At 38.5% G+C, this 25,199-nt stretch overlaps 1 protein-coding gene across 1 annotated transcript in view; it reads left to right on the forward strand.

Moving 5' to 3' along the window:
* Positions 1 to 11,801, forward strand: part of LOC105992195 (vomeronasal type-2 receptor 116-like) — an 18,520-nt gene extending 6,719 nt beyond the window's left edge. The window contains exons 2-6 of the mRNA XM_013025017.1: positions 5,218 to 5,500; positions 6,825 to 7,625; positions 8,298 to 8,525; positions 9,860 to 9,983; positions 10,879 to 11,801. Coding sequence (XP_012880471.1) covers positions 5,218 to 5,500; positions 6,825 to 7,625; positions 8,298 to 8,525; positions 9,860 to 9,983; positions 10,879 to 11,801 — 2,359 coding nt within the window. The remainder of the gene's footprint in view (positions 1 to 5,217; positions 5,501 to 6,824; positions 7,626 to 8,297; positions 8,526 to 9,859; positions 9,984 to 10,878) is intronic.
* The last annotated feature ends 13,398 nt before the right edge of the window (positions 11,802 to 25,199 follow it).

The following is a 25,199-nucleotide window of genomic DNA, read 5'->3' on the forward strand; positions in this document are numbered from 1 at the left end:
AATACTAGATTGAAGAGAAGTGGAGAGAGTGGACATCCTTATCTTGTTCCTGAGTTAAGAGGAAATGGCTTTAGTTTTTCACCATTAAGTATAATGCTGCCTGTAGGTTTGTCATATACAGCCTTTATTGTATTGAGGAATGTTCCATGGATTCCTAATTTTTCCAGAACCTTCATCATAAAGGGGTGTTGCATCTTGTCGAATGCTTTTTCTGCATCTACTGAGATAACCATGTGGTTCTTATTCTTGCTCCTGTTGATGTCATGAATAATATTAATTGATTTGCCTATATTGAACCAGCTTTGCATCCCTGAAATGAATCCTGTTTGATTGTCTTGTACGATTTTTTGGATGAATTGTTGAAGTCGATTGGCCAAAATTTTGTTGAGAAGTTTTGCATCAATGTTCATCAAAGAGATGGGTCTATAGTTCTCTTTCTTGATGAGTCCCTGCCTGGTTTGGGGATGAGGGTTATGATGGCTTCATTGAATGTGTTCGGTAGTGAGCTTTCTCTTTCAATTTCATTGAAGAGTTGGAGGAGTATTGGTGTGAGCTCTGCTTTGAAGGCCTTGTAGAATTCTGCTGTAAAACCATCTGGTCCTGGACTTTTCTTAGCTGGGAGGTCTCTTATTGCTGTTTCTATTTCAATGCTTGATATGGGCTGTTAAGCTGGTTTAACTCATCTTGGTTTAGTTTTGGCATGTCAATATTTGCTAGGAAAAGGTCCATTTTTGTCAAGTTCTCAAACTTATTAGCATAAAGTTTTGAGAAGTATTTCCTTATAATGTTCTGAATCTTGGTTGTTTCCGTGGTGATGTTTCCATTCTCATCTCTGAGTTTATTAATTTGGGTGTATTCTCTTCTTTTTCTGATTATACTTCTTGATTTCTAAGAGAAGGTAGTATCATTCAAATACTAAGTTTCTAGCATGCATCTCTGGCTCAGACCTCATTTTTATATTCTTTTTAAATTTCATATGCTTGATATAATCATTTAAAAATGGATATTCCTTCTTCCCACATTGCCATCTTCAAATTAGTAAATGAGACTTCAAGTTAAATTTCTCTGGTCCTAAATCTTCAGTGATATTTCCATTCCTTCACTGCACATATCAATTTTTCAGTTCAAATAAAACTGCAGTTTTGTCTGGGTTGTTGGGTAACCTTGTAGCTTTGATTTGTATTGTCCAGATTGCTGAAGTGGTTGAACATTTTCTCTGTATTCATTTTCTATTTGTACATTTTAATTTTGAAGCATCTGCTCATGTTTCTACCCCTTGATCAAATTCTTTCCTACTACTACTTAAATTTTAGAGTTGTTTTACACTATGCTATTAATCCTTTGTGAGTTGACAAGCTACCAAGATTTTCAACCATTCATTTGGCTTTTCCACTATTTCTTTCTTGTGCTAAAGCTTTTCAGTTTGATTCAACCAAATTTACTACATCCAATGCTTGGGTGGAATTTAGGGCCTTGTGAATAAGACATAAGATGCAATCATTTAGCCATATCCAAAGCTTAATTCCTGCTATTATTGTATGAGCTATTTGGGGTTTTTCTAAAGTTACCTATATATTTAGCTTCCCGTCATTTTCTCCATACTTGCAATTTTCCATTCTCTTTTTAAGAACTGATCAATTTTGAGTTTTAAGAAAATAGAAGTTGAAGGATATGATACCTAGTTTCATATTGTGTGAAATCTTACTAAGGGTACTATTTTTAAGACATGTATTATTTGTCAACTTCTCTAAGAATCAGATATCTGTAGTTGTTTACAATTATTTCTTTGGTGTATGTTTCACTGATCTATTTATTTTTATCACATTTTTTTTCTTCTGCCACAAGGCTTTGCAGTATAAGAGAAAAACAGGTGTAGTGATTCTTTAGCATTGTTCTTGTGTCTTAAAAAAGCTCTGGCTAATTGAGGATTTTCTTTTTACATCATTTTTATTCTTGCCTATTCTATTTTTGTAAAGGAATTTATAGGAATTTTGATGGAGACTGCACTGGATCTATAAATGGTTTTCATTAATATAGCTATTTTCACAATACTCATTCAGCTCATCAAGAATAATGGGAGGTATTAATTCTATGCTATTTCTGACTTGATTGCTCATGCTTTTTACTTCAGTCTAATTACATTTTGTTTCTATAGAATCTCTTCTCTCCTTTTAGACACCTCAGTTATTATTAAGTGAGCCCAATAGTAGTGGGTATTTTTATTGCTGGATTATAAGTTTTCATTTCTCTGTTATAGATGTTCTTGTAATTAGGGAACTTAAAAGAGATTATAGAAAGCTATTTTAGAATAATTACAATAATCCATGTTAATAATGAGGATGAGAGAAAAAGAGAAACACACACAAGTAATCGATCAAAGTCCATAAGTAGATGTACAACAATGTTATTTTGAAATATTTTTATTAAGATGAAATATTAAAGACAAAAACTGCATCTGCATTGTATTCCTCCCATCATTTGTAATAATATATTTCCAATTTGATGCTATTCTACAGTAATTACTAGATATGGCTATATTATTAACTTTTCCTTCTGCATAAGAATTGTGTATTTTTAATGTTAGAACATTCTCAGCTAGCTTGTATACTCATTCTTACTAGTAAGTTTTATACATTCTTGTATATTTCTCTTGTTTATTAATGGTTCTGCCTTTTGGACAGAGTAGTATTGCTTGTAGAACAGGTCTGGTGAAATACATTCTCTTAACTGTGCATGTCTGCTAATATCTTTAGCCCTTCACTTCTAAAGGATATTATTGCTAAGTACAGTATTTTGATGGATATATTTTTATCTTCTTAATGAAAAAAATCACTTGCAATGCTCTACTGCTTCTATGGATTCTACTGAGGAGTCAGGTTTTTAGGGGCACAGGCACACGTTTGTGTTATGGCTTCCTTTTCTCTTCTAGTCTAGAGAAACTTTCATTTATAAATTTTACTTATAAGAGCTTGAACATAAGACAGCTTTCTGTAGATGTTTAGATGTCATGGTCAACTTCTGATTAACCTTTCACCTTTAGATATCTTATATTTGCATTGTAGTCTACATTATGAATTTCAAATTCTGTTATTACTTATAAGAACTAGCATAGCATTTCTAGGGGCTGGGAAGGTGGCTCAGTGGTAGAGCGCTTGCCTTGCATGTATGAGGCCCTGGGTTCGAGACCCCAGCACCACATAAGCAAAAAGAAAAAAGCCGGAAGTGGCGCTGTGGCTCAAGTAGTACAGCGCTAGCCTTGAGCTGAATAGCTGAGGGACAGCTCCCAGGCCCAGAGTTCAGGCCCCAAAACCAGACCAAAAAAAGAAAGAAAGAACTAGCATTTCTACATTTTGGCTTTCATAACCATTTACTGAATCCCCCAAACACTAATACTTACTTTTAGAAATGTTTCAACTTTTGACAAAACATTTTTTGCATATCTTAATTCTTGCTTTCAGGTTATTATCCCATATATATGTGTGTGTGTTCAGTTAGATTTTCTTCAAGTTGACTGTTTTCTTCTCCTTAGAAAGATATCACTAATATGACTAGTGTCCATTGTGAAATTTGACATATGTGTACATTTTGTTTAGAACAAGTTCATCTTGTCATTTGCCTCCATTGTTTCCTAGTCTAAAAATGTGTGTTGATTTCATATTACCTCAGAATGTTGTGCATACATACCCTTACACACAGAGACATGACACAGAGAGAGAAAGATACTTTGATCCTCCTTACTCCTCTGTATTCTTTCATTTTCAGTTTCTCAGTCTATAAATATATTAGGAACATAGTAGTGATCCCTACATTTTACCAAGATGGCCTTGGAACTGTAAAGCTTGCTTACAGTTCTCTCCTCATCCCTCATATTGAGATTCCTTTCTCAATACTGAGATACACAAAGATGGATGAATCCATTTTTTGTTAGGTAAATACAAATAAAATTCACTCACCTGATGTTTGAGTTCTTGTTCTGATTGATGTTGCAGAAAGAGCTGTTTAATATGGTGGGTCTGTGAGCAGGGCTAACAATAGAATCTTGCTTAAATGATACTTTGCTTTTGAAAGATACTCTTAAACTGAAGATTTGTTAGCTACCTTGACCTGTCATGTAAGCACACAATATAAACTGTGTGACTCAAAACTAGAGCTTTCACACAGGTGGAGCTACTTACTCCAAGAGGAAGACAAGAAAATATGTGCTTTCTCTGATTAATTATATACGACTGTAGACATTCACACACTGAGGCCAAAGGATCATACTCAGAGGAGTGGTTGACAAAGACTTAATAGCTATGCTCAGATGATAATATAAAATAATATTCTATGAGAACAATTCCAAGAAAAGGAGACAAGAGAAATTTTAGTTGTCATGTTGCTGTTTTTGTTTTTTTTTCTTTTGTTTGTACAAACAAGGAGGGTACATAAATGCAGAAAAGGGGTGAACAAAGTATGACAGAGGTAAACACTAGTCAATATGTGGGAAATAAACAACTGTATGTCTTCTAGGTGGGAATGGGAGGGAAGAACAAGGAGGCAATAAGGGAAGGTGAGACATGGTTTGAAAAGAACTGTACTCAATATTCATTACTTAATTCATCTAACTGTAAACTCTCTGTACATCAATTCCACAATAGCAATAAAATGTTAAATCATTGAATAAATAAAAATGCATTACCTGTCAGGAAAAACAAATTTCATGTTTCATGAAAACCTATTACATGTTTATTGCGCAACAGGTTTTTTGCTGTGGTAAATGAGGTAGCAGGGAATGAGCAAGCTCTCTTTGTCCACTTAAGTTAAATTTCTGAATCTCATTCATGACAAATTCCCTCCATGTCCTAATCTAATCATATGTATAATCATAAGACACTACATTTGGATTAGATCTCAATTGGGGGTAATGTCTTAATACTCTTTGCCAGAGAAGCAAGTATTCAATACATAAAAATCATTAGTTTTGAAATAAAAGCAGAACAAGGGTGAACAAGTACAACAATGGTACTCACTAGACACTATGTGGAAAATAAGCTATGTCTTGTAGGTAGGAATGGGAGGGAAAATGGGAGACAGTGAAGGACTATCAGACATGGTTCAAAAAGAGCTGTTCTCATTATTCATTACTTGATTCATTTAACTGTAATCCCTCTGTATATCAACTATACAATACCAATAAAATGTTAAATCATTGAATAAAATTTTATGCTCATTACACAGGTGTATCTTCAAGAACTACCAGTTTGTTTTGGCCTTGATTTTTGCTATTGAAGAGATCAACAAAACCCATGATCTTTTACAAAACTTGACTCTGGGATTTGATATCTGTAATGTTCAATTTGGAATTTCAGAAACATTTAAAAATCCCTTCATTTGCCTTTTTGGGAAGATTCCTAACTATTCCTGTATGAGCAATAGCAAGTCTATAGCAGTACTGACAGGACCATCAGGATTAACATCTGCCCAGATAGGTACATTGCTGGACCTCTACATGTTTCCACAGGTGAGGGTGTTTGGAGTTGAGGAATATTTTTAAATGTTGAAATTGTTTCCATTTGAGGTGTTAGAAGAGAATGAGAATGAATCTATCAAATTTTGTGATATCAATGAGTAAGTATTCAAGGAAACAGGCTATGTATAGTCCCATTGTTTGAAAAGGATGGTAAATTTAGAGCAGACAAAATGATTATTTGCAGTCTTAAGTCTTATAAATAATTTTCTTTTAAAAATCAGGAAATGGAAAATGATAGTGTCTCACTCCTGTAGTCCTAGTTTCTAAGGAAATTAATCTCTAATTAACCAACAAAAAGCAGGAAGTAGTGTGTGGTTCCATAGCCAGAGTGCTAGCCTTTAGGGAAAAATCCAAGGAAGTGCATGAGGTCCTAAGAAGTAATGCCCCTGTACTAGCATGCAAGCAAACAAACACACACACACACACACACACACACACACACACACACACACACAAAGAGGCACAAGTGCAAGATATTATGGTGAATGAAGTAAAATCAGGCTCCCAAAGGGAAAGAGGGTGTGCATTCTCTCATATGTAAATATCAAATCAAAAATATAAAAATGAAATGTGACATGGATATAGACAAACCATTTCCATATATATGTATCAATCTATAATTAATATGTAATATATGGTACACATAGGGGTGGAATTCCATGGCATAATCTCTCTAATCAAATAACACACAGTCTAAAAATGGACATCAGACAAATAAAGTGTATCTTGTCTGAGTTGAGTAGGTGATTAGGGGATGTACAAAGAGGCAGAGGAGCAGGGAATAGACAACTGGGAAAATCAACATAATATTCAAGGTATGTATGTGCAAATAAAAGTAGGAAAGTCAGGGAATGGGTGGAGTTGGTATAGAAATCAAGGGTGTTTGGAAATAGTGACAAAGATCAAAAGACAATTTACAAACAAATTGATATTTTGTACATCTATGAAACATTTTTTAAAACTTTAAGAAAAGCCTACTTTTTATCTACTTCTAGTGGTTATTTAATATATATCATGACTAAGATTGTGATTGATAGATATTCATGGCCAGGCACTAGTGGCTCATGCCTGTAAGCCTAGCTACTTAGGAGACTGAAATCTGAGGATCATGGTTCAAAGCCCATCTGGGCAGGAAATTCCATGAGACTCTTATCTCCAATTAACCACCAGAAACCTAGAAGTGGCACTGTGGCTCAAGTGGTAGACCTCTCACCTTTAGCTGAAGAGCTCAGAGACAGAACCTAGGCCCAGAGTTCAAGACCTATGAACCACTAAAAAGAAAATTAATGGAACATCCAATTTTCATTTCCTTTAGCTCACCTTTGGACCTTTTGATCATGCACTCAGTGACCATAACAAGTTTCCTGCTCTCTATCAGATGGCCTCAAAGGACACATCGATAGCCACTGCCATGGTCTCCTTACTGCTTCATTTCAGCTGGAACTGGGTGGGACTGTTAACATTACAAGATGACAGTGGTTTGTGGATTCTTCATGAATTGAAAGAAGAGATGGCCAAGAACAGAGTTTGTGTAGCCTTTGAGCTAGCAATCCCAAACTATAGCCTGTCATTAAAAGTCATGGCACTTTATAACCAGATTAACAAATCTTCAGCAAATGTCCTCATCATATATGGTGATAATGAATCCTTACTAGATTTAATGATATGTATTGAGCAGTATTTAATAAAAGGAAAAGTTTGTATCATGAACTCACAGTGGGATTTAACCACAAAGAGGACATATTTCATGCTAGGTTCATCCCATGTACCATTAATTTTTTCACACCATCATCCAGATGTTTCTGGATTCACAGATTTTCTCAAGGCAGTTAACCCTTCCAAACACCCAGAAGACTTTTTCCTTGCTAGGCTTTGGTTTCTCTCTTTTAATTGCTCAGATTCTGAGTCTGACTGTATAACATGGGAGAATTGTCCTGATGATGCCTCCTTGGATTGGTTGCCTGGGCATATTTTTGACATGACTATGTCTGGACACAGTTACAATATATATAATGCTGTGTATGCTGTGGCCCAGGCTCTCCATGAAATACTTCTTCATCAAACAGAAGCACAAACAATGGGAAATGGAAAACAAACAATGTCTTCCCCTGTAGAGGTAAGATATTCTGTTTTTGATGGCACACACAATGAATGAATTCACTTCCTACAGGGATTTCTAACAATATGAAATATAGTATTTTATGTATTTTCCAAAAACTCAAGAAATTATACTTTTGTAAAAGTCTGTGATGTACTCTAGACCTGTGCTCATGTGCTTTTAAGAAAAGGCATGCCAGTTACAGAACTGTGTTGCATTGCATGTTTTGAAAAATTCTTCTGATTCCAAATAACCTCAGTTTGAAAACTGTAAATGCACCTTTCCTATGAGTTTCTAAGGATGACCTGATGAACAAAGGTATTCATATTTTATGTGACCTAGTTTCATACTAATCTAGGTATTAAAATTTTATTAATATCAAACTATAAACACTGAGAGTATTTGTTTTGTAAAAACTTTAAATAGCCATCTGAGAATTGTCTCATATATGATTGTATATATAAAATAGAACTCTCTTGAACGAAGGCCTTCTACTCCTTCGCTGAGTGACCAGGATTCAGAAAGATTAATTTTTTTACTCTAAAGATTTCTGTAGATGCTTCTGTAGGTGCCTCTGTTATTCTTGAATTCTGAATCCAAGATTAAAGGCAATCTAGAGCATTCCTTTGCTCAGATTTTCTGTCTTAACATTGGGATGTACTTCAACATAAGATGATATATCTCTTCTAGCTGCACCCTTTTCTGAAGAACATCCAGTTTCAAAATCCTGCTGGAGATCAGGTGATTTTAGATGACAAAAGAAAATTGGAGGCACAGTATGACATTTTGAACATTTGGACTTTTCCAGAAGGTCTTGATCTTGAGGTGCAAATAGGAAAGTTTTCTCCATATGCTCCACATGGTCATCAACTGTCTTTATCTGAAAATATGGTAGAGTGGGCCATAGAAACTACAGAGGTGTGTTGGATTTAATTGTAATGATTTTAAGGACATATAAATAAGTAAAATTCATCCTTAAGATATAGAAATAATTGGTTACCAGCAACTGACTCCAGTAATACTAGCTACTCAGGTCTGAATACCATGGTGAGAATGCAGGCTAACCAGGAATCCCTATGAGATTCTTTTTTTTTTTTTTTTTTTTTTGTCCGGTTGTGGGGCTTGAACTCTGGGCCTGGGCGCTGTCCCTCAGCTCTTCAGCTCAAGGCTAGCACTCTACCACTTGAGCCACAACGCCACTTCCGGCTTTTTTTTTCTTTTTGCTTATGTGGTGCTGAGGAATCGAACCCAGGGCCTCATGCATTGCAAAGCAAGCGCTCTACCGCTGAGCCACCTTCCCAGCCCCCCTATGAGATTCTTATCTTCATTTAATCTCCCAAAGATCAGGTCTGGATACTGGTGGCTGATCCCTTTAATCCTATCTACTCTGGAGGTTGGCTTTCTCAGATCTAACATTTTATTTCAATTTAAAGGCCAACCTGGCAAAAAAAAAAAAATTGTGAGCCTCTATCTCTGTAAACTACCCAAAATCCAAGCAACCAGTATGAATTAAGTGGTAGAATGCTAGCCTCAAGCAAAGAAAAGACTCAAGGAGTGTCTAAGACCCTGAGTTCAAGATCCAAGATCAGCACCCCTCCAAGATTCTAAATGTTCATTTAGAATATTGTCATAAAATATAAATTGCATATTTCCTAGCAGGGTTCTAACACTGACATGTACCTGAGGAATCGATCACTTTATGTGGTTTGAAAGGTTTACTTTGCTCTCACCTGTGGAGGTTTCATTTAATGGTTAGTTGGCCTGCTATTTGGGTATCCTTCATGAGAACAAACATTGAAAGAAGATTTTCACCACATGGCCATTGCAAAAGTAAGACGATGGGCTTGGGATTCACATAACCCTATAAAAGTGAGGTCTGTGTCTTACCTTACAGCATTTTTGAAGTTTCAAACAGAATTCTTCATCCTTACTCTTCACTATTTCACAGATGAGTAGGAAACAACTTGTAATGATATGAATTCAAGGAATCTCCACATTTCTGGCTACTGGGATTTAACTTCTCACCATTAATCTCTACTTTTTAACTTTCCACACCTCTCTGTAGTACAGGAGGCTAAAAAACAAGGCTGTAGCAGATAAATGTTTTCTGGTCACAAGATATGGAATCTATAACAGCATTCAATTAACTGCACAGAAACACTGAATAATAATCCCATTCTTTGAAAGAATGGAACTTTTGTAATGTTAGGGAAATTCTAAAGAGTTACTTACACCTATCTGATTTTCCTCAGCCGGCTCACTCTGTCTGCAGTGAGAGTTGTGGTCCTGGATTCAGAAAATCCCCTCAAGAGGAAAAGACTGTCTGTTGTTTTGATTGTACCCCTTGCTCAGAGAATGAGATTGCTAATGATACAGGTAAATTCCTGGCTGTGGGAAAAATTCATACTCTCCTAATGCCCCAGAGTCCATAGAAATCAGTGAAAAAATTGTATATTAGGATTGCAGAATCAAAGTCTTCCTTCATTCACGTAGTAATTTAATTGAAAGAATGGATGATTCTGATCCTTAAAAAAAGAAAATCATGGATTTTGATTATATATAAGATTAACTTTTTCTAGTCTGTTGTATGCATATTTATTCAACTACTCTGTAATTTAAGTTTAATTTCTACCATATTAAAGACAAAATCCCTTTTAAGGACAAAGTCTCAATTTATTTTTACATTATAAACAAAACACAAACCTTTGATTCCAATTGACCAGAACTGTTTCTAAAACAGAGCAAGTGTTCTGGGTTGGATTTGGTGTAAAATGCAGGTAAAAGTGTTGTCCATAATATGACCTTATGGCTTCAAAAATTATTTGATTGTCTGGTCCCTACTGTTTTACAAGTGAGTAGGAGGGACAAATATTACAACTTCAAGGAAGTGCCACGATGCTCCTATTTATATTTATATACAGGAAAGTACAAGCTTTTCTATTCACCAGTTTGAATGAGGCGATTGACTTGTGCACAAAATACTGAGAATTATTATGCCAGAACAAGAGATGCAGAAAATTATTGTTAGGACATTAGATATGACAAGAAATAATATGTGCGATAGTCATTGCAAGTAAATAGTCCCAACTAGACTTGTTGGAATTTGTGTAGGAACGATGAAGATGTAAAACATATTGAGCATTTCTAAAAATTTGAGTAATATTAACTTTATTCTAGTAAGTATTCAATACCAGAATTTTCTCTAAATAGAGATTTCATCATTTCTTTTAGGTAGTGAAAAAGGACTAATGATTCTTTTAATCTTCACCAGATATGGAGCAGTGTCTAAAGTGTCCAGATCATCAGTACTCTAACACAGAGAGAAACCAGTGCCTCCCAAGAGCTGCAAATTTTCTGGATTATGGAGAGCCATTAGGGATGGCCTTGGTCTTCATGGCTCTTTCCTTATCTACACTCACAGCAGTTGTTCTTGGGGTCTTTGTGAAACATCACAACACCCCCATTGTCAAGGCTAATAACCAGGCTCTCAGCTACATTCTGCTCATCTCCCTCATCTTCTGTTTTCTCTGTTCTTTGCTCTTTATTGGCCCTCCCAACACAGTCACCTGCTTTCTACAGCAAACCACATTTGGAGTTGTGTTCACTGTAGCTCTTTCCACTATCTTGGCCAAAACTGTAACTGTGGTTTTGGCCTTCAAGGCCACTTCTCCAGGGAGAAGGATGAGGTGGCTGCTGCTATCAGGGGTTCCCAACTTCATCATTCCCATCTGTACCCTGATCCAGGTCACTTTGTGTGGACTCTGGCTGGGAACCTCTCCTCCCTTCATTGACACAGATGCACACTCTGAACATGGTCACCTCATCATCCTGTGTAACAAGGGCTCCCTCACTGCTTTCTACTGTGTTTTGGGATACCTGGGTTCCCTGGCTCTGGCCAGCTTCACTGTGGCTTTCCTGGCCAGGAACCTGCCTGACACCTTCAATGAAGCCAAGTTCTTGACTTTCAGCATGCTGGTGTTCTGCAGTGTCTGGCTCACTTTTCTGCCTGTCTACCACAGCAGTAAGGGGAAAGTCATGGTGGCTGTAGAGGTCTTCTCAATCTTGGCCTCCAGTACAGGTCTCTTGGTCTGCATTTTTGCCCCCAAGTGCTACATCATCTTGATAAGGCCAGATAGAAATCTTCTGCATGGATTCCAGGACAAAACATGGACTTCAAGAAATAAGCCCTCTTAAGATAAAACTTACATGACTGACTAAACATATAGAAAGTGTAGACTAAATCTACTATCAGATATTAATTTATATTGTTGGAATCACTTCATTGAATTAGTGACTCTTACTCATTTCTCTAGTAATGATACACTCAAAAATTGTAGCTACAGCCAGCTAAATTTGAATTTTATTTGGTATGTTTTTGGCTCTATTTGTTATGCAATTATCCCATAATCACCACTAGATTATGTTCAATGTTGACTTAACGTTGTAATTTTTCCTTCTAAATCCTTTGCCTAAATTTTCTTCTTTGGTGCCACTCCTGGTTCTTGAACTTAAAGCTTGGGTACCATCACTGAGTTTTCTACTGAAAGTTAGTGGTTTACAAGTTCAGCCACAGCATCACTTTTGGATCTTTGGTGGTTAACTGGACATAAGATACTCTTAGACTTTACTGTCCAAGTTGACTTCAAACCAGAATCACCAAATCAAGCTACCTGAGTAGTATGGACATTTTTCTAAATATTAAAGTAGAGTAACTTCCTGCCTGCATATCACTATGCTGCTTAATCCTCAAATACATTTCATTAGTATTTTCCTCTTAATAATGTTCCATGTTTTCATATAATCATTAAGGTATGCTTTGCTTAATAGTTGTGTATTTCTATTCAAACATCTAACTTTTTCAGTATTCTTCAAGCTACTTGCCCAAACCAATATCCTCCAAACCTCTCCATTTCCTTTCTCTCCCATTTTTCCTTTCACCATCTTTCTTCTTTCTCCTCCCTCTCTACCCTGTGTATATGGTTTTAGAATTTCAACAATTGGGTTGTATATTCTACAAAAATACACTTAAATTGTATATTATAATGTATTGGATTTATGGAGTAATACATGTAGAAAGTATAGATTCACAATAGCTTGTTGATGCATGGCTGGAAATACTTTTCAAATTATTTTTATTAAATTACTTTAGAAATATTATCCATACAAAATTATATACATTGGATACATATGCATTTGTTTTCTTTCTATGTTATCAGTTGACATTGTTATGTCTTTAGATAACAAGAAAATATTGCATTTCCAGTACTTTATTTTATGAGAAATACATTATTTATTATTTTAAAAAACAATTTTTGTATCATGTGCCAGTTTAAAGAAACACACAACTATTTAACACATATGATCACATAATGGCAGTTCTTCTTGCTCTCTTCTTCTGCTCATTACACCTTTCTACTCACATTTGTATTTCTAATAGGTGAGCAATTATATACTGATAGTAGACATCCCTTACTTTCACTTTAAATTGGAAATAGAACAACGTATTTATTGTTTAAAAATGTGTTTATGTTCCTTTAAATGGCATATTACTTAGCTAATATACCTAAATTATTAGTCCTTTTATCAAGAAATGTTTACAATATTTCAGCTATTACATTCATTTTGTGTCTTTCTTCTTTATTTTAATAATTTCATCAATATTGTTGGATTCTTACTTGCCCATTGAGTGGCAATAATAAACACTTGTCACAACATATCCCCAATGTCTACTATGCAGAAGTCAGAGTGAATGTTGGCAGGAAGGAGACCAGATTAGCAGATAAGCAAGTATGAACAAGGAAAAAGAGACAAGAGGTAGTCATTGGGATATCCTGTCAATGTTGTGCAAATGTTATAATCATTGTAGAGATGAAGTTCTCATACTAACATTGGTGATAATAGGACATCAAAAAATAAGAGGACATTCAAAGACATATACTCACTTAGATGAAGGATAATGAGATGAGCATGCCACTCAAACTTTTAGTAAGTATCCTTGGGACGTACATATTAAATAAATATACACATAATATTTTATATATACATAAGGAGAATTTACTGACAGAGGTAGGGGTGTGGGTAGTCTGAGTGTAACAGAATTTCTTACAGATAACCAAGACCTAGATAGCCAAGAACAGAACAAGTCTAAATATCTTTTCTAGCAAAGCACATTAGATGGGCAGGCCTGTTTCTAGGCCTGGGAAGAGAGGTGGCAACTTTGTTAGCAAGCCACATTAGCATACGAATTATCTTTGAATACTTTCTGAATGGGTGGAGCTGTCAGCTTGGAGGAAAGCTGATGATCATGTGAGGCTAACTCCTTAACTTCCTACATGGCCAAGAGTGTAAAGCAAAAAAAGAGGAAGGGGCAAAGGGGTGTTATCCTGGGCAGACCTACAGAGGCATGCAAGAACACTAGACCTTGGAAGTGGCATTGTGGCTCAAGTGGTAGAGCACTCGCCGTGAGCTGAAGAGCTGAGGGACAGCGCCCAGGCCCAGAGTTCAAGCCTCAAGACCACCAAAAAAAAAAAAAAGACACTAGACATGGCACAGGGTTCTCAGTTGTGTTTCCAGCCTCCATACAACAGGCTAGGGGATCCAGGGTCCCATGGAGCAACTGAGGGCACAGCCTACTGCCCCTGCAGCCCACTGAGATTTCATAGCACCACAACTATTTCTGGTTCCCAAAGCTTGTCCTCTAGTACATGTTTCCAGTCACATGCACCATTGTCTTTTCACTTGTTGGTGTGTCTCTGCTTAGGGTTCCCAAAAATCATAGCAGAAACAGAATTTCCAGGCTGTGCCCCTTTAGGACTCTTAGACATGTGGAACAAACACTGGCAACTCACATGAAGGTCCCATGTGTTACCTCACCAACCCACCTTTCACCAGCAATCCTTATTGGACAACTTTGGAGCCAACAAATGGCCTTCGTGATTGGCTACAAAAACTGTTCCCATCCCTGGCCAACGGATTGACAAACCTGAACAACTGAATTTGCACCTCAGAGACCTGACTTAGATTCTGACACTTCAGATCAGTGCTTCCTGAGTAATTATGATTACAGGGATTACACTAGCACTCACTCCTCATTATTATTCATACATACCTTTATTTCAATATATGATATTTATATTTACATATTATTGTGGCTATGAATTAATTCTTGTTCAAAATACCAAATGTTTCTTGAATAGCCAGCACTTTTCATTGAGACAGAACAAAGTATTAGTTCAAAAGACTTGAGTGAAAAACAAAATTATAGAATTAACAAATACCAGTCAAATATACTCCATAAATATCCCATTACTTCTTTATTTTTGTAATTAAAATCATGTTCTGTTAGGAACGAGTGTTCACACCTGTAAGCTTGGCTACTCTAGAAGCTGAGATCTGAGGATTGTGGTTCAAAGTAGGCCCAGACGGAAAAGTCCATGAGACTATTATCTCCAATACACTATTCAGAAAAATCCAGAAGTGGTGCTGTGGCTCAAGTGGTACAGTGCTTCCTTTGGGCAAATGAAGTTCAGAGTCCAGGTTTAGAAAACAGGCCCCAGGACCATACAAAATAAAAGTATTTCTTTTGCCTTCCTAACCTATATTTTCTTATTTCACACACAAGCGATCTTCATCATTCCCAAAACATACATTAAGTTCCAAATTTCAATCATTTTGATTTTCAAGCTAAATAACAATTTATAAACAAATATCAACATTTAAGAAGCATAGGTAACCTATCAAGACTTCACCCTCATTTTGGAAATATGGACATAAGAAAACTTTACCACTGCTATTCTTGATCTCAGGACAGCAAGACAGAGGAAACAATAAGAGAGCATGTGACAGCAATTTGCTTACTCCTACTGAACTTGCAGTTGCAGTCACACATTTATTAGTTGAGTAAAGGGTAAGCATTCAGGCATGCATACAAGAGTCACGGAGAGTTATTCTATGCTCACTGAAATTCAGACCCAGCTGGCTACATGTCAAATGAAATTAGGTCACTGATCCTCTTCTCTATAAAGTAAGAGTGGTAAGATTTAATTTGCATCGTTCTTATTAAAATTACTAAAGATGAGCTGAGTTCTGTTTTAGGTTAGTTCATAAAAGGTTGTTGGGCTATAACTCTCATTGTAACCTATAGGTACACACACATACACATACACACACACACACACACACACACACACTTTTCTTAATGTGCAAAAAATCTGAAGGAATAAAACTCCAGATAGGAAAAAAACTTTTACTCCATCAAGGAATTTGTTGATAATGGAATTGGAAATTTTTGGTGGGGAGGGGTGTACGGTCCTGGGGCCTGAACTCTGGGCCTGGGCGCTGTCCCTCAGCTATTCAGCTCAAGGCTAGCACTCTACCATTGGAGCCACAGAGCCACTTCCAGCTTTTTTATTTTTGCTTATGTGGTGCTGAGGAATCGAACCCAGGGCCTCAGGCATGCAAGGCAAGCGCTCTACCACTGAGCCACCTTCCCAGCCCCGGAATTGACAACTTTTTATGCTTACAATGGGAGAGAGTTTATTCTAATGTGGGAAGGAAAAGCTGATTCCAGTACATGAGCAGGAGTGATATTATGAAATCCTAAAGGGCCCCAAAGGGCACAGCCTGTCCTCCCTACCAAAAGACTTGAATCACTCAGGTAGTGGGTACACCTGGGTACTAGATTGGAGAGACCGAGAGTCCCATGGTCTTATTTTGATTAGGCCCCAAGTCAGATGGGAAAAGGGAACAAATGAACAGGATTGATCTCATCTTCAATACATTGGGAACCACGTGGCAGTTGAAGCAGCCTAAAAGTATAGGCCATTCTCCAATCCAATTCAATTTCTGATGAAACTGTGTGAGCACTCCCTTAGTCTTTCTGCCTGAAAAAAGGAGAAGTATGACCTTCCTGGATAAAATATGTCTATTTCAGCTTATGCAGGTCTTTAAACACCATACCCAGGATACATTTGAAATGGGCTATAAGGAAACAGATAACTTTGAAATATAATTCAGAAAATAATAGAAACAGAACTGTAGATATGCCAAGATTGGAATTTATGAGCACAATGAAGTAGCCATATTAAGTACATTAATATACATTAAAATGTGTACAAAATGGGGTAACTGAAAATAATTTAAGCTGAGAAACATAATTTCTACAAAGAACTACACAAAATTTCTAGAACCATAATGTATATAAAATTAAGATAACATAAATGAGTCTGTGACTTAAACGGCTAAAGTAAAATTTTTGAAGTAACGAACTGAGTCAAAAGAAGAAAAATAGAAATGTGGTACATTTGAATGCCCACTTGTATACCCAGCTACCAATTTACCAGGAAAACTATGACCTGAGGCCTGCCTGGGCAAAAGAGCCAGATTTTTACCTAAAGATTAAATTAAAATCAAAATGGCCAAGACATAGTCTGCCTTGGCAGCATGAGGCCTGAGTTCAACCTTAGTATTAGCAAACATGAGAAGACCAAACAGAGAAAAGGCAGTATTTGGAGAGATAATGTCTATAAATTTATCAACATCCCAAAGTGGAAAAAAGATACAATGCATTATATTCTAGGCAAGTCTAGGGAGCAAGATTCGCCAGACAAGGATAAGAAGGGAACTCGTACATGATCCAAGAGCAAGTCCCAGTTACCTCCCACCTAGCACAGTAATAAACATCAGTCCCACCACAGTTAGAAATGTCCGAAGCAGTTCAATTAATTCCTGGGCATATATAAAAGTCAGTATCTTGTAAGGTCGTCTTCTTCAGAACATGGGAGCAGCCTGGGTATTGGGAGTTCCACACATGAGGCACGGTGCATCCTCGTGGCCCCCACACTCAGGTCATTCTACTATAGCCCAGAAAAACAAGGAAAATTACAATAGAAACAGAGTGCAGTAAAAACAAGACAAGGTCAACTGGTAGAAAGTAAAACAAACTCTACAGACATAGCAAAGCAATCCAGGGCACCTGATGTCTTTCAAGTAAGCCAGTTTTTTGTATGTGCCTTCAAGCGAGCACAGGGGTCCACGATGATCTTTGAAATTTACTGTCAGCTCCAACACCCAAGTGAACCCACCTGTCTTAGGTTGGGTGGATCGCCTTTTCTGCCTGACCCATCATGGGGAACGTCTTCAGAGCAAAGCTGAGGCCCTGTCTTAGGTTGGTCAGACTGACACCCCCTCTTACCCGTCTCTGGATGCAGTTCCTCTTAGGGGAAATTCATTCACTCTGAGCTTGATCTTATGTAACTGGCTGGCTAAACTCCTAAGAGTGTGGCAGTGCACATATAATGCAAGGAAGGCATTTAAAAACCATCAGCAAAAGCATTCCCAGGCCAAGCAATGTCATTAGCAGTCCTTTAACATTAGTCAGGGATGGTATAGCAGTCTTTGCCACTTCAGAGTACAGAGGTGGGGCTTTTTCTAGAGCAGGTTTTAGCCATGTTTACAGGAAGCATAACAAATGTGGTTTTTTAACAATAAGTATGGATTCAGTAATGCCGCTATACAAGCAATTAGTAAAAGAACAATTAGAGCAGGTAACATTAAAGTAATTAGCTCCTACAGAAATATTAAACGGTCCATACAGAATGACATAGGTTGGTGATCAAAATGAAGGTCAGGCCACCAGATTGAAGGGGCAGCTTCTCTTGTGGTGCTATTGATTTCTGCATTACCAGCACTGATCACTGCCCAGGTTGGCCAGCCAACAGCTGGAGTATCACCATCTACCATTGTTAGAGAACACAAGAGCTTCTCAAGGGCTGGTTGCCCTTGGGGATGGTTAGTAGTTATCTTTTTAGCTTTACCTCCTTTAAACACAAGCCTCAACCACCATAGCCATTTTCTTTTCTTGTTGGTTAGTTTATCCTTGAGCATCCACCTGTCTAGAGGAAATGGGTAAAAACTTAAGGTTTCTGGCCGGGATCCAAATGGAGGCTGTCTCCCCTATGAGAAAAACATATCCAAATCCCCTGCCCATGGTAAAGAGGGGGTCAGGTCCTCTCCATTGTTGTATCAGGGGGTCCTTCAACCTGACTTTCACTTGGGGCTTAGGGTTTAGTTGTCCCCAGTACTTCTGAAATCTGGATTCAGTTGCCCCTTTTGAAAAATTTAAAATGTTCTGTAACTGTAACTGTAACTCCTCCTTTTTGTTTTAATAATAATAATTGCTCCTTAAGACATTGATGATTTCTTTCTATAATTGCTTGGCCTTGGGGATTATAGGGAATTCCTGTAGTATGATTAATATGCCATTTGTCAAAAAACTCTGACATTGCTTTACTAATAAAACGGGGTCCATTATTGTTTAACTTGTGCTGGTAGACCCAAGGTGGCAAAACATTGAAGAAAATGTGCTTGTGAATATTTAGTTCTTTCTCCTATATGTGCTGTGGCCCAACATGCTCCTGAATAGGTATCTATAGATACAAAGATATATTTAAACTTACCAAAGGCTAGGAAATGAGTAGCATCTATTTGCCAGAGGACGTTAGGTTTAACACCTCTGGGATTTACCCCTGGTGGTTGTAACGAGGGTAATGCCTGTGGGCCAGTAGCTAACTGGTCTACCCAAATATTGCCTCGGGATAAAAAACCCAGGAAGTTTTGAATGCCCTCTCAAATGGTGAATATGAATAGTGGCTCCTCGCCCTTTTAATAGGCCCTTAAGGGTAACCATAAGAGGGGAAATAGGGTTTTCATCCAGCTTAATATGTGCCCGGGGAATATGAGGGAACAAGTTAATCATATATAGGCTATCAGAATACAAATTAAAGGGTTTATGAATGTCCTGAATGGCCATAATTACGGCGAGCATTTCTTTATATTGTACTGACCATTGACAAGGTTGAAATCTTTGTTTGTTTGGGGTCTTTTGTTGTTCCTCAAAGGCTGCATATGCAGAGCCTGCTCTACCTCCATCAGTTGCAGGTTGTGCCTGCCAGTTATTCTCCACCAGCACTCTGCATTCCTCCTTAAGGAAGGCACACCATTTAATACACTGAGAACTGGTGAAGACGGCTTTGGCCACATCCAGCCAGTACTGAGGGACACAAACGGGTGATAAGCAAAGTCCTGGAATGGGGTCTGGGCCCAAGGAGAGTTTGGGCTTTCCTCCACCACCACCTTGCAGAGCTCTTTAAAATCCTTAGCTTCCCATAGATACCATTCCAAGGGTCTGTTAGCTCCTGGTGCCAGATTGACTGGATACACTTGGGGAAGTAAATTCTGTGACTCAGGGTCCGGGCTCCTGGGCAGCCCCTCCTTTAAAGGGTAGGGCTCTGCATAGGTTATTTCCCCAGCCCTTGGCCCCTCCATGGAAGGTGGGTAGGGGTCCGGGTCTTGCAGGTCCCTCTGTAGGGTCATGCATGGCACTATACCTCTACCCCAACTGGGGGAATACGGTGGGGGTCTAGGACCATCAGGGGCACTGGAGTCAGAGGGGATAACCTTTGCCCTTGTTTTGACTTCCACTGTGCATGTTTCAGTGCATTCTTGGTCGAATTTAACCCATTCCTTTTCTTTTTCACTTCCCAAGTCCTCCTTTACTCCCTCTAGGCCTAATGTTGCCTCCTCCTCCTTCTTCTGAGAAATAGCATTACCCATACTAAGGATTTCACTTATCCTGAGAGACTGCTTAACCTCAGCCGGTATCTTTTCCTTTTGAGCCCCACGTTGGGCACCAGATGTCAGGTCTTCATCCATCCCATGAAAGACAGATGGGGTCTAAGGAAAGGTAAGTGTGCCGCTCACCCATTCCCCAGCCTCCCTTAGCCTGGGAAACAATCAGAGGCAGTGGGGAGTCAAATCAAGCAGGAACTCATTTATTACCACACAGTAAGCACTTTTTAAAGCAAAAAAACTGCATAGGAGGGGAGGAAAAGGAACCAACCAATCATTGCAAAGGTCACACCCTATCATGCACCTAAGCTTCCAGGAGCTCTTTACCCACTGAACATAAACAAATCAGGCTCTGCCCACTCAACTTTCTCTCAGGGCTATCTTTGCTGCCTGTGTGCCCTACAAACACACAAATTACCAGCTCCTCTGAGACACAGCAAAGGCAGTACTCAGAGACAAGTTCATAGCCCTGAGTTAATAGATCAACAAATTAGAGAGATCTGAAACCAACAATTTAATGAGACATCGGAACCTCCTTGAAAAACAGCATGAAGATGAACCCCAATTCGGTAGACAGAATGAAATAATTAAAATTAAATCAGAATTAAATGAATTCAAATAAAAAAAAACATAGAAAGAATCAACAAAACAAAGAGTTGGTTCTTCGAAAAAATTAACAAAATTGAGAGACCTTTAGCAAATCTTATCAGAAAAAGAAGAGAATACACCCAAATAAACAAACTCAGAAATGAGAATGGAAACATCACCACAGAAACAACCAAGATTCAGAACATCATATGGGAATACTTCTCAAACCTTTATGTTAATAAGTTTGAGAACCTGGCAGAAATGTATCTTTTCCTAGCAATATCGACATGCTGAAAATAAACCAAGATGCATTAAACCAACTTAGCATGCCCATTTCAAGCACTGAAATCAAAAGAGCTATAAGACACTTCCAATCTAGGAAAAGCCCAGGACCAGATGAATTTACAGCGAAATTCTACAAAACCTTCAAAGCAGAGCTCACACCAATACTCCTCCAACTCTTCAATAAAATTGAAAGAGAAAGGTCACTACCGAACTCATTCTATGAAGCCATCATAACCCTCATCCCAACACCAGGCAGGGACTCATCAAAGAAAGAGAACAATTGATGAACCTTGATACAAAACTTCTGAACGAAATTTTGGCCATTCGACTTCAACAATTCATCGAAAAAAATCATACACCACGATCAAACAGGATTCATTTCAGGGATGCAAAGCTGGTTCAATATACGCAAATCAATTAATATAATTCATCACATCAACAACAGCAAGGATAAGAACTAGATGGTTATCTCAATAGATGCAGAAAGATCATTTGACAAGATCCAACACACCTTTATGATGAAGGGTCTGGAAAAATTAGGAATCTAGGGAACATTCCTCAATAAAATAAAAGCTGTATATGACAAACCTACAGCCAGCATTATACTTAATGGTGAAAAACTACAGCCATTTCCTCTTAACTCAAGAACGAGACAAGGTTGTCTACTCTCTTCCCTTCTCTTCAATTTAGTATCAGAATGCCTAGCTACAGCAATAAGACAAGATGCAAACATAAAGGGGATCCAAATAGGGAAAGATAAAGTAAAACTCTCCCTCTTTGCATATGACATTATCTTGTGCCACGCTGACCCCAGTGGAGTCTGCTTAGCATGGGAAACCATCTATCAGACCATGATAGGGGCTTCAGAGACCTATCTGAGTTTTGGGACTTCACCGAAGTCTACCTCAGAGAATGGGGCTTTACAGAAACCTATCTCCAAGTTTTGGGACTTCACCGAAGTCTACCTTGGAGAATAGGGCTTCTAAGAGGCCTACTCCTGGGAAAAGGCTGGCAAAACCCCTGGAAAAGATGTGTTTCTGCCTTTCTTTCCCTCATAAGAGTGCCTATTAATCTTTTACTGCTTCTACTGCTCTTTGTACTTGCTCATTGTCAACGTTTCCCTATACAAAGCTCTTTCTTAAGAGTGTTGACGACTCCAATATCTGATGAGTGTCTTAAAAATATGACTAACTCACCGGAGTTAAGTGCTACCCTGAAACCCCTCTTATGGAGGCTAGTAGACAAGCCATAAGCAAATATAAAAGTATTGGGGGTTTCACAAAGTCACTTCAGCAGAAGGAATTGTTTGTAAGAGATTTACAAAAAGCTGTAGGCACGGCTAGAACAGAAAGAATGTATGGCAATTGCTGAGATAACTACTTAGGAGAAAGAACTTCCTACTACTCTCTTTCATTTACTAAGAGACTTGCTAGATCTAAGTCTCCTTGGTGTTTACTATTAAAGAAGGAACAGAAAAGATCTTATGGGACGGTTAAGGCCTCTATAGAAATAAGGTAATGGTTAGTTGGTGACAAACATCAAAACCCATTATATTTCTTAGAGATAAGCCGGAAACAAGTGCCTATCAGGCGACCAGCTGGTGACCACCCAAGAATGAAGCCCTGCAGCAAGGTTGTGTAACCTTTTGCCCTTTCAGGTGATCAGCTGGTGACCGCCCAAGAATGAAGCCATGCAGCAGATTATGTAACCTTTTGCCCTTTCTTATGGAGACTTTTTGCTATAAAAGTTTGCTATCCTCTGCATTAAATCGCACTCAGCACTCAGCACACAGCATCCACTCCTAATGTGTGTGAGTTGTCTGTTTGCCATCTCCCCATCCTATTCCAGGTTCCTCCCCTAGGTATCCTCCGTCGTCCCGACAGAACCCGGTCTGCGGCAATCTTGTATTTAAAGAATCCCACAGCCTCCACTCATATTACTCAAGCTGATTCAAAGCTTTGGTAACGTAGCAGGGTATAAAATTATCCCTCAAAAATCAATGGCTTTTCTGTCTGCCAACAATGAGAAAAGAGTTGCTGAATTAGAAAAGCAACCCCATTTGTAATAGCCCCACAAAAATAAAATACCTAGGAATTAACTTAACCAAAGATGTGAAGGTACTCTATGATGAAAACTTTAAAAACCTGAAAAAGGAAATCAAAACAGAACTTAGAAAGTGGCAAATTGGGTGGGGGATGGGGGAAGACTGGGAAGGGATAGGAAGGGGAAAGAAAGGAGGAGGCTACAATGCTTGATAAGAAATGTACTCATTATCTTGCCCATGTAATTGTAACCCCTCTGTACAGTACTTTCACTATAAAAAATAAATTTTAAAAAAGAAAGTGGCAAAAACTCCCATGCTCATTGGATTGGAAAGATCAACATCATGAAAATGGCATTACTTCCCAAGGCTATCTACAAATTCAATGTGATACCTATAAATATTACAACCACATTCTTCAAGGAAATAAAAGAGGCAATCCAAAAATTCATATGGAACAATAAAAGACCGCGAATAGCAAAAATGATCCTCACCAGAAAGAACAGTGCTGGGGGAATATCAATACCAAATTTCAAACTCTACTACAAAGCCATATTCATCAAAACAGCTTGGTACTGGAACAGGAACAGACCTCAGGCCCAATGGAATAGAATTGAAAACCCAGAAATGAACTCACAGACCTATAGCCATCTAATCTTCGATAAGAGAGCTAAAAAAATAGAATGGAAGAAAGAGGCCTCTTCCATAAATGGTGCTGGCAAAATTGGTTAATCACTTGTAGAAAACTAAAGCAAGATCCGTATATATCACCCTGCACCAGAATCAACTCCAATTGCACAAAAGAACTTGAAGTCTAAGCAGACACTCTGAAAACATTACAGGATGGAATAGGAGAAACCCTAGGTCTCCCTGGTACAGGCTGAAATTTTCTTAATAGAGACCCAGAAACACAACAAATCAAATAAAGGTTGGACAAATGGGATGGAATGAAATTGCAGAGCCTCTGCATGGCATAGCTAGCAAGATCAATAGAAAGCCCAAACTTGGGAGAAGATCTTCACTAGTCCTACAATGGACCAAGGTCTCACATCTAAAATATACCTGGAACTCAAAAAATTAAATCCCCCAACAACAAATCCTCAAAGGAACAACTGCCCAATAAATTAGTGAGCTAAAGACTTAAAGAGAAACTTCTGTGAAGAGGAAAGAAGGATGGCTAATAGACACATGAAGAAACGCTCAACCTCTCTAGCCATAAACAAAATGCAAATCAAAACAACATTGAGATACCACCTCACCCCAGTTAGAATGGCTATAATCAAGAATTCTAATAACAACAGATGCTGGAGAGGATGTGGACAGAAGGGAACCTTACTGCATTGTTGGTGGGAGTGTAAACTTGTTCAACCACTTTGGAAAATAGTATGGAAGTTCCTCAAAAGACTCCACAAAGGAAGTTCCGGGAAGATGGCTGAGGAGAAGCTGGAATCTGAACAAGCTCTCGCATAGAAAGCAGTTTTAGACTTCCAGTGAACAGCCCCAAGCCAGAGAATCACACCAAGTGTGCCATCACAGGACAGAGAGTTAGGCAAGAGAGGGGAAGCCAAGGCAAGGAGACATATCTGAGCGCTCGCCAGCAGCCGCCGCGGCGGCGGCAGCAGGATCGTGGCGGTGACCGCAGGACACCCATACCTGAGCCACAGAGAGTCCAGGACAAAGGAGCCAGATGCAGCGGGCGAGCTGATTCTACTCAACACCAGCAAGAACCGACAAGGAGCGGACATCTTCATCCTGTGGTTTGCAGACCAGAGACGACCCAGGAACCAAGACTCGGTGTGAGTAGAAGCCTGACTTCCTCACTCCTTCTCAGGGAGCAGAGGAGGAAAGGCCACCCCTCCCCCCCCCAGCACCTGTGATCTCCATCTTGGATACCGACAAAGCTGGGAGGAGCTGCTAGCTCCAACTCAGGCCTTGGAATAAAATGAGTCATTTAGCAGGTCACAAGAACTTAACGGCGAAGTGACCTGCCAGACTCAGCTCCATCCAGGGAAAAGTCACCCATCTCAGGCTCCAGCCATAGGAGTGGCTTT

This window comes from Dipodomys ordii, unplaced genomic scaffold (assembly GCF_000151885.1).
Source record: "Dipodomys ordii isolate 6190 unplaced genomic scaffold, Dord_2.0 Scaffold81, whole genome shotgun sequence".
In the NCBI taxonomy this organism is placed as follows: domain Eukaryota; kingdom Metazoa; phylum Chordata; class Mammalia; order Rodentia; family Heteromyidae; genus Dipodomys; species Dipodomys ordii.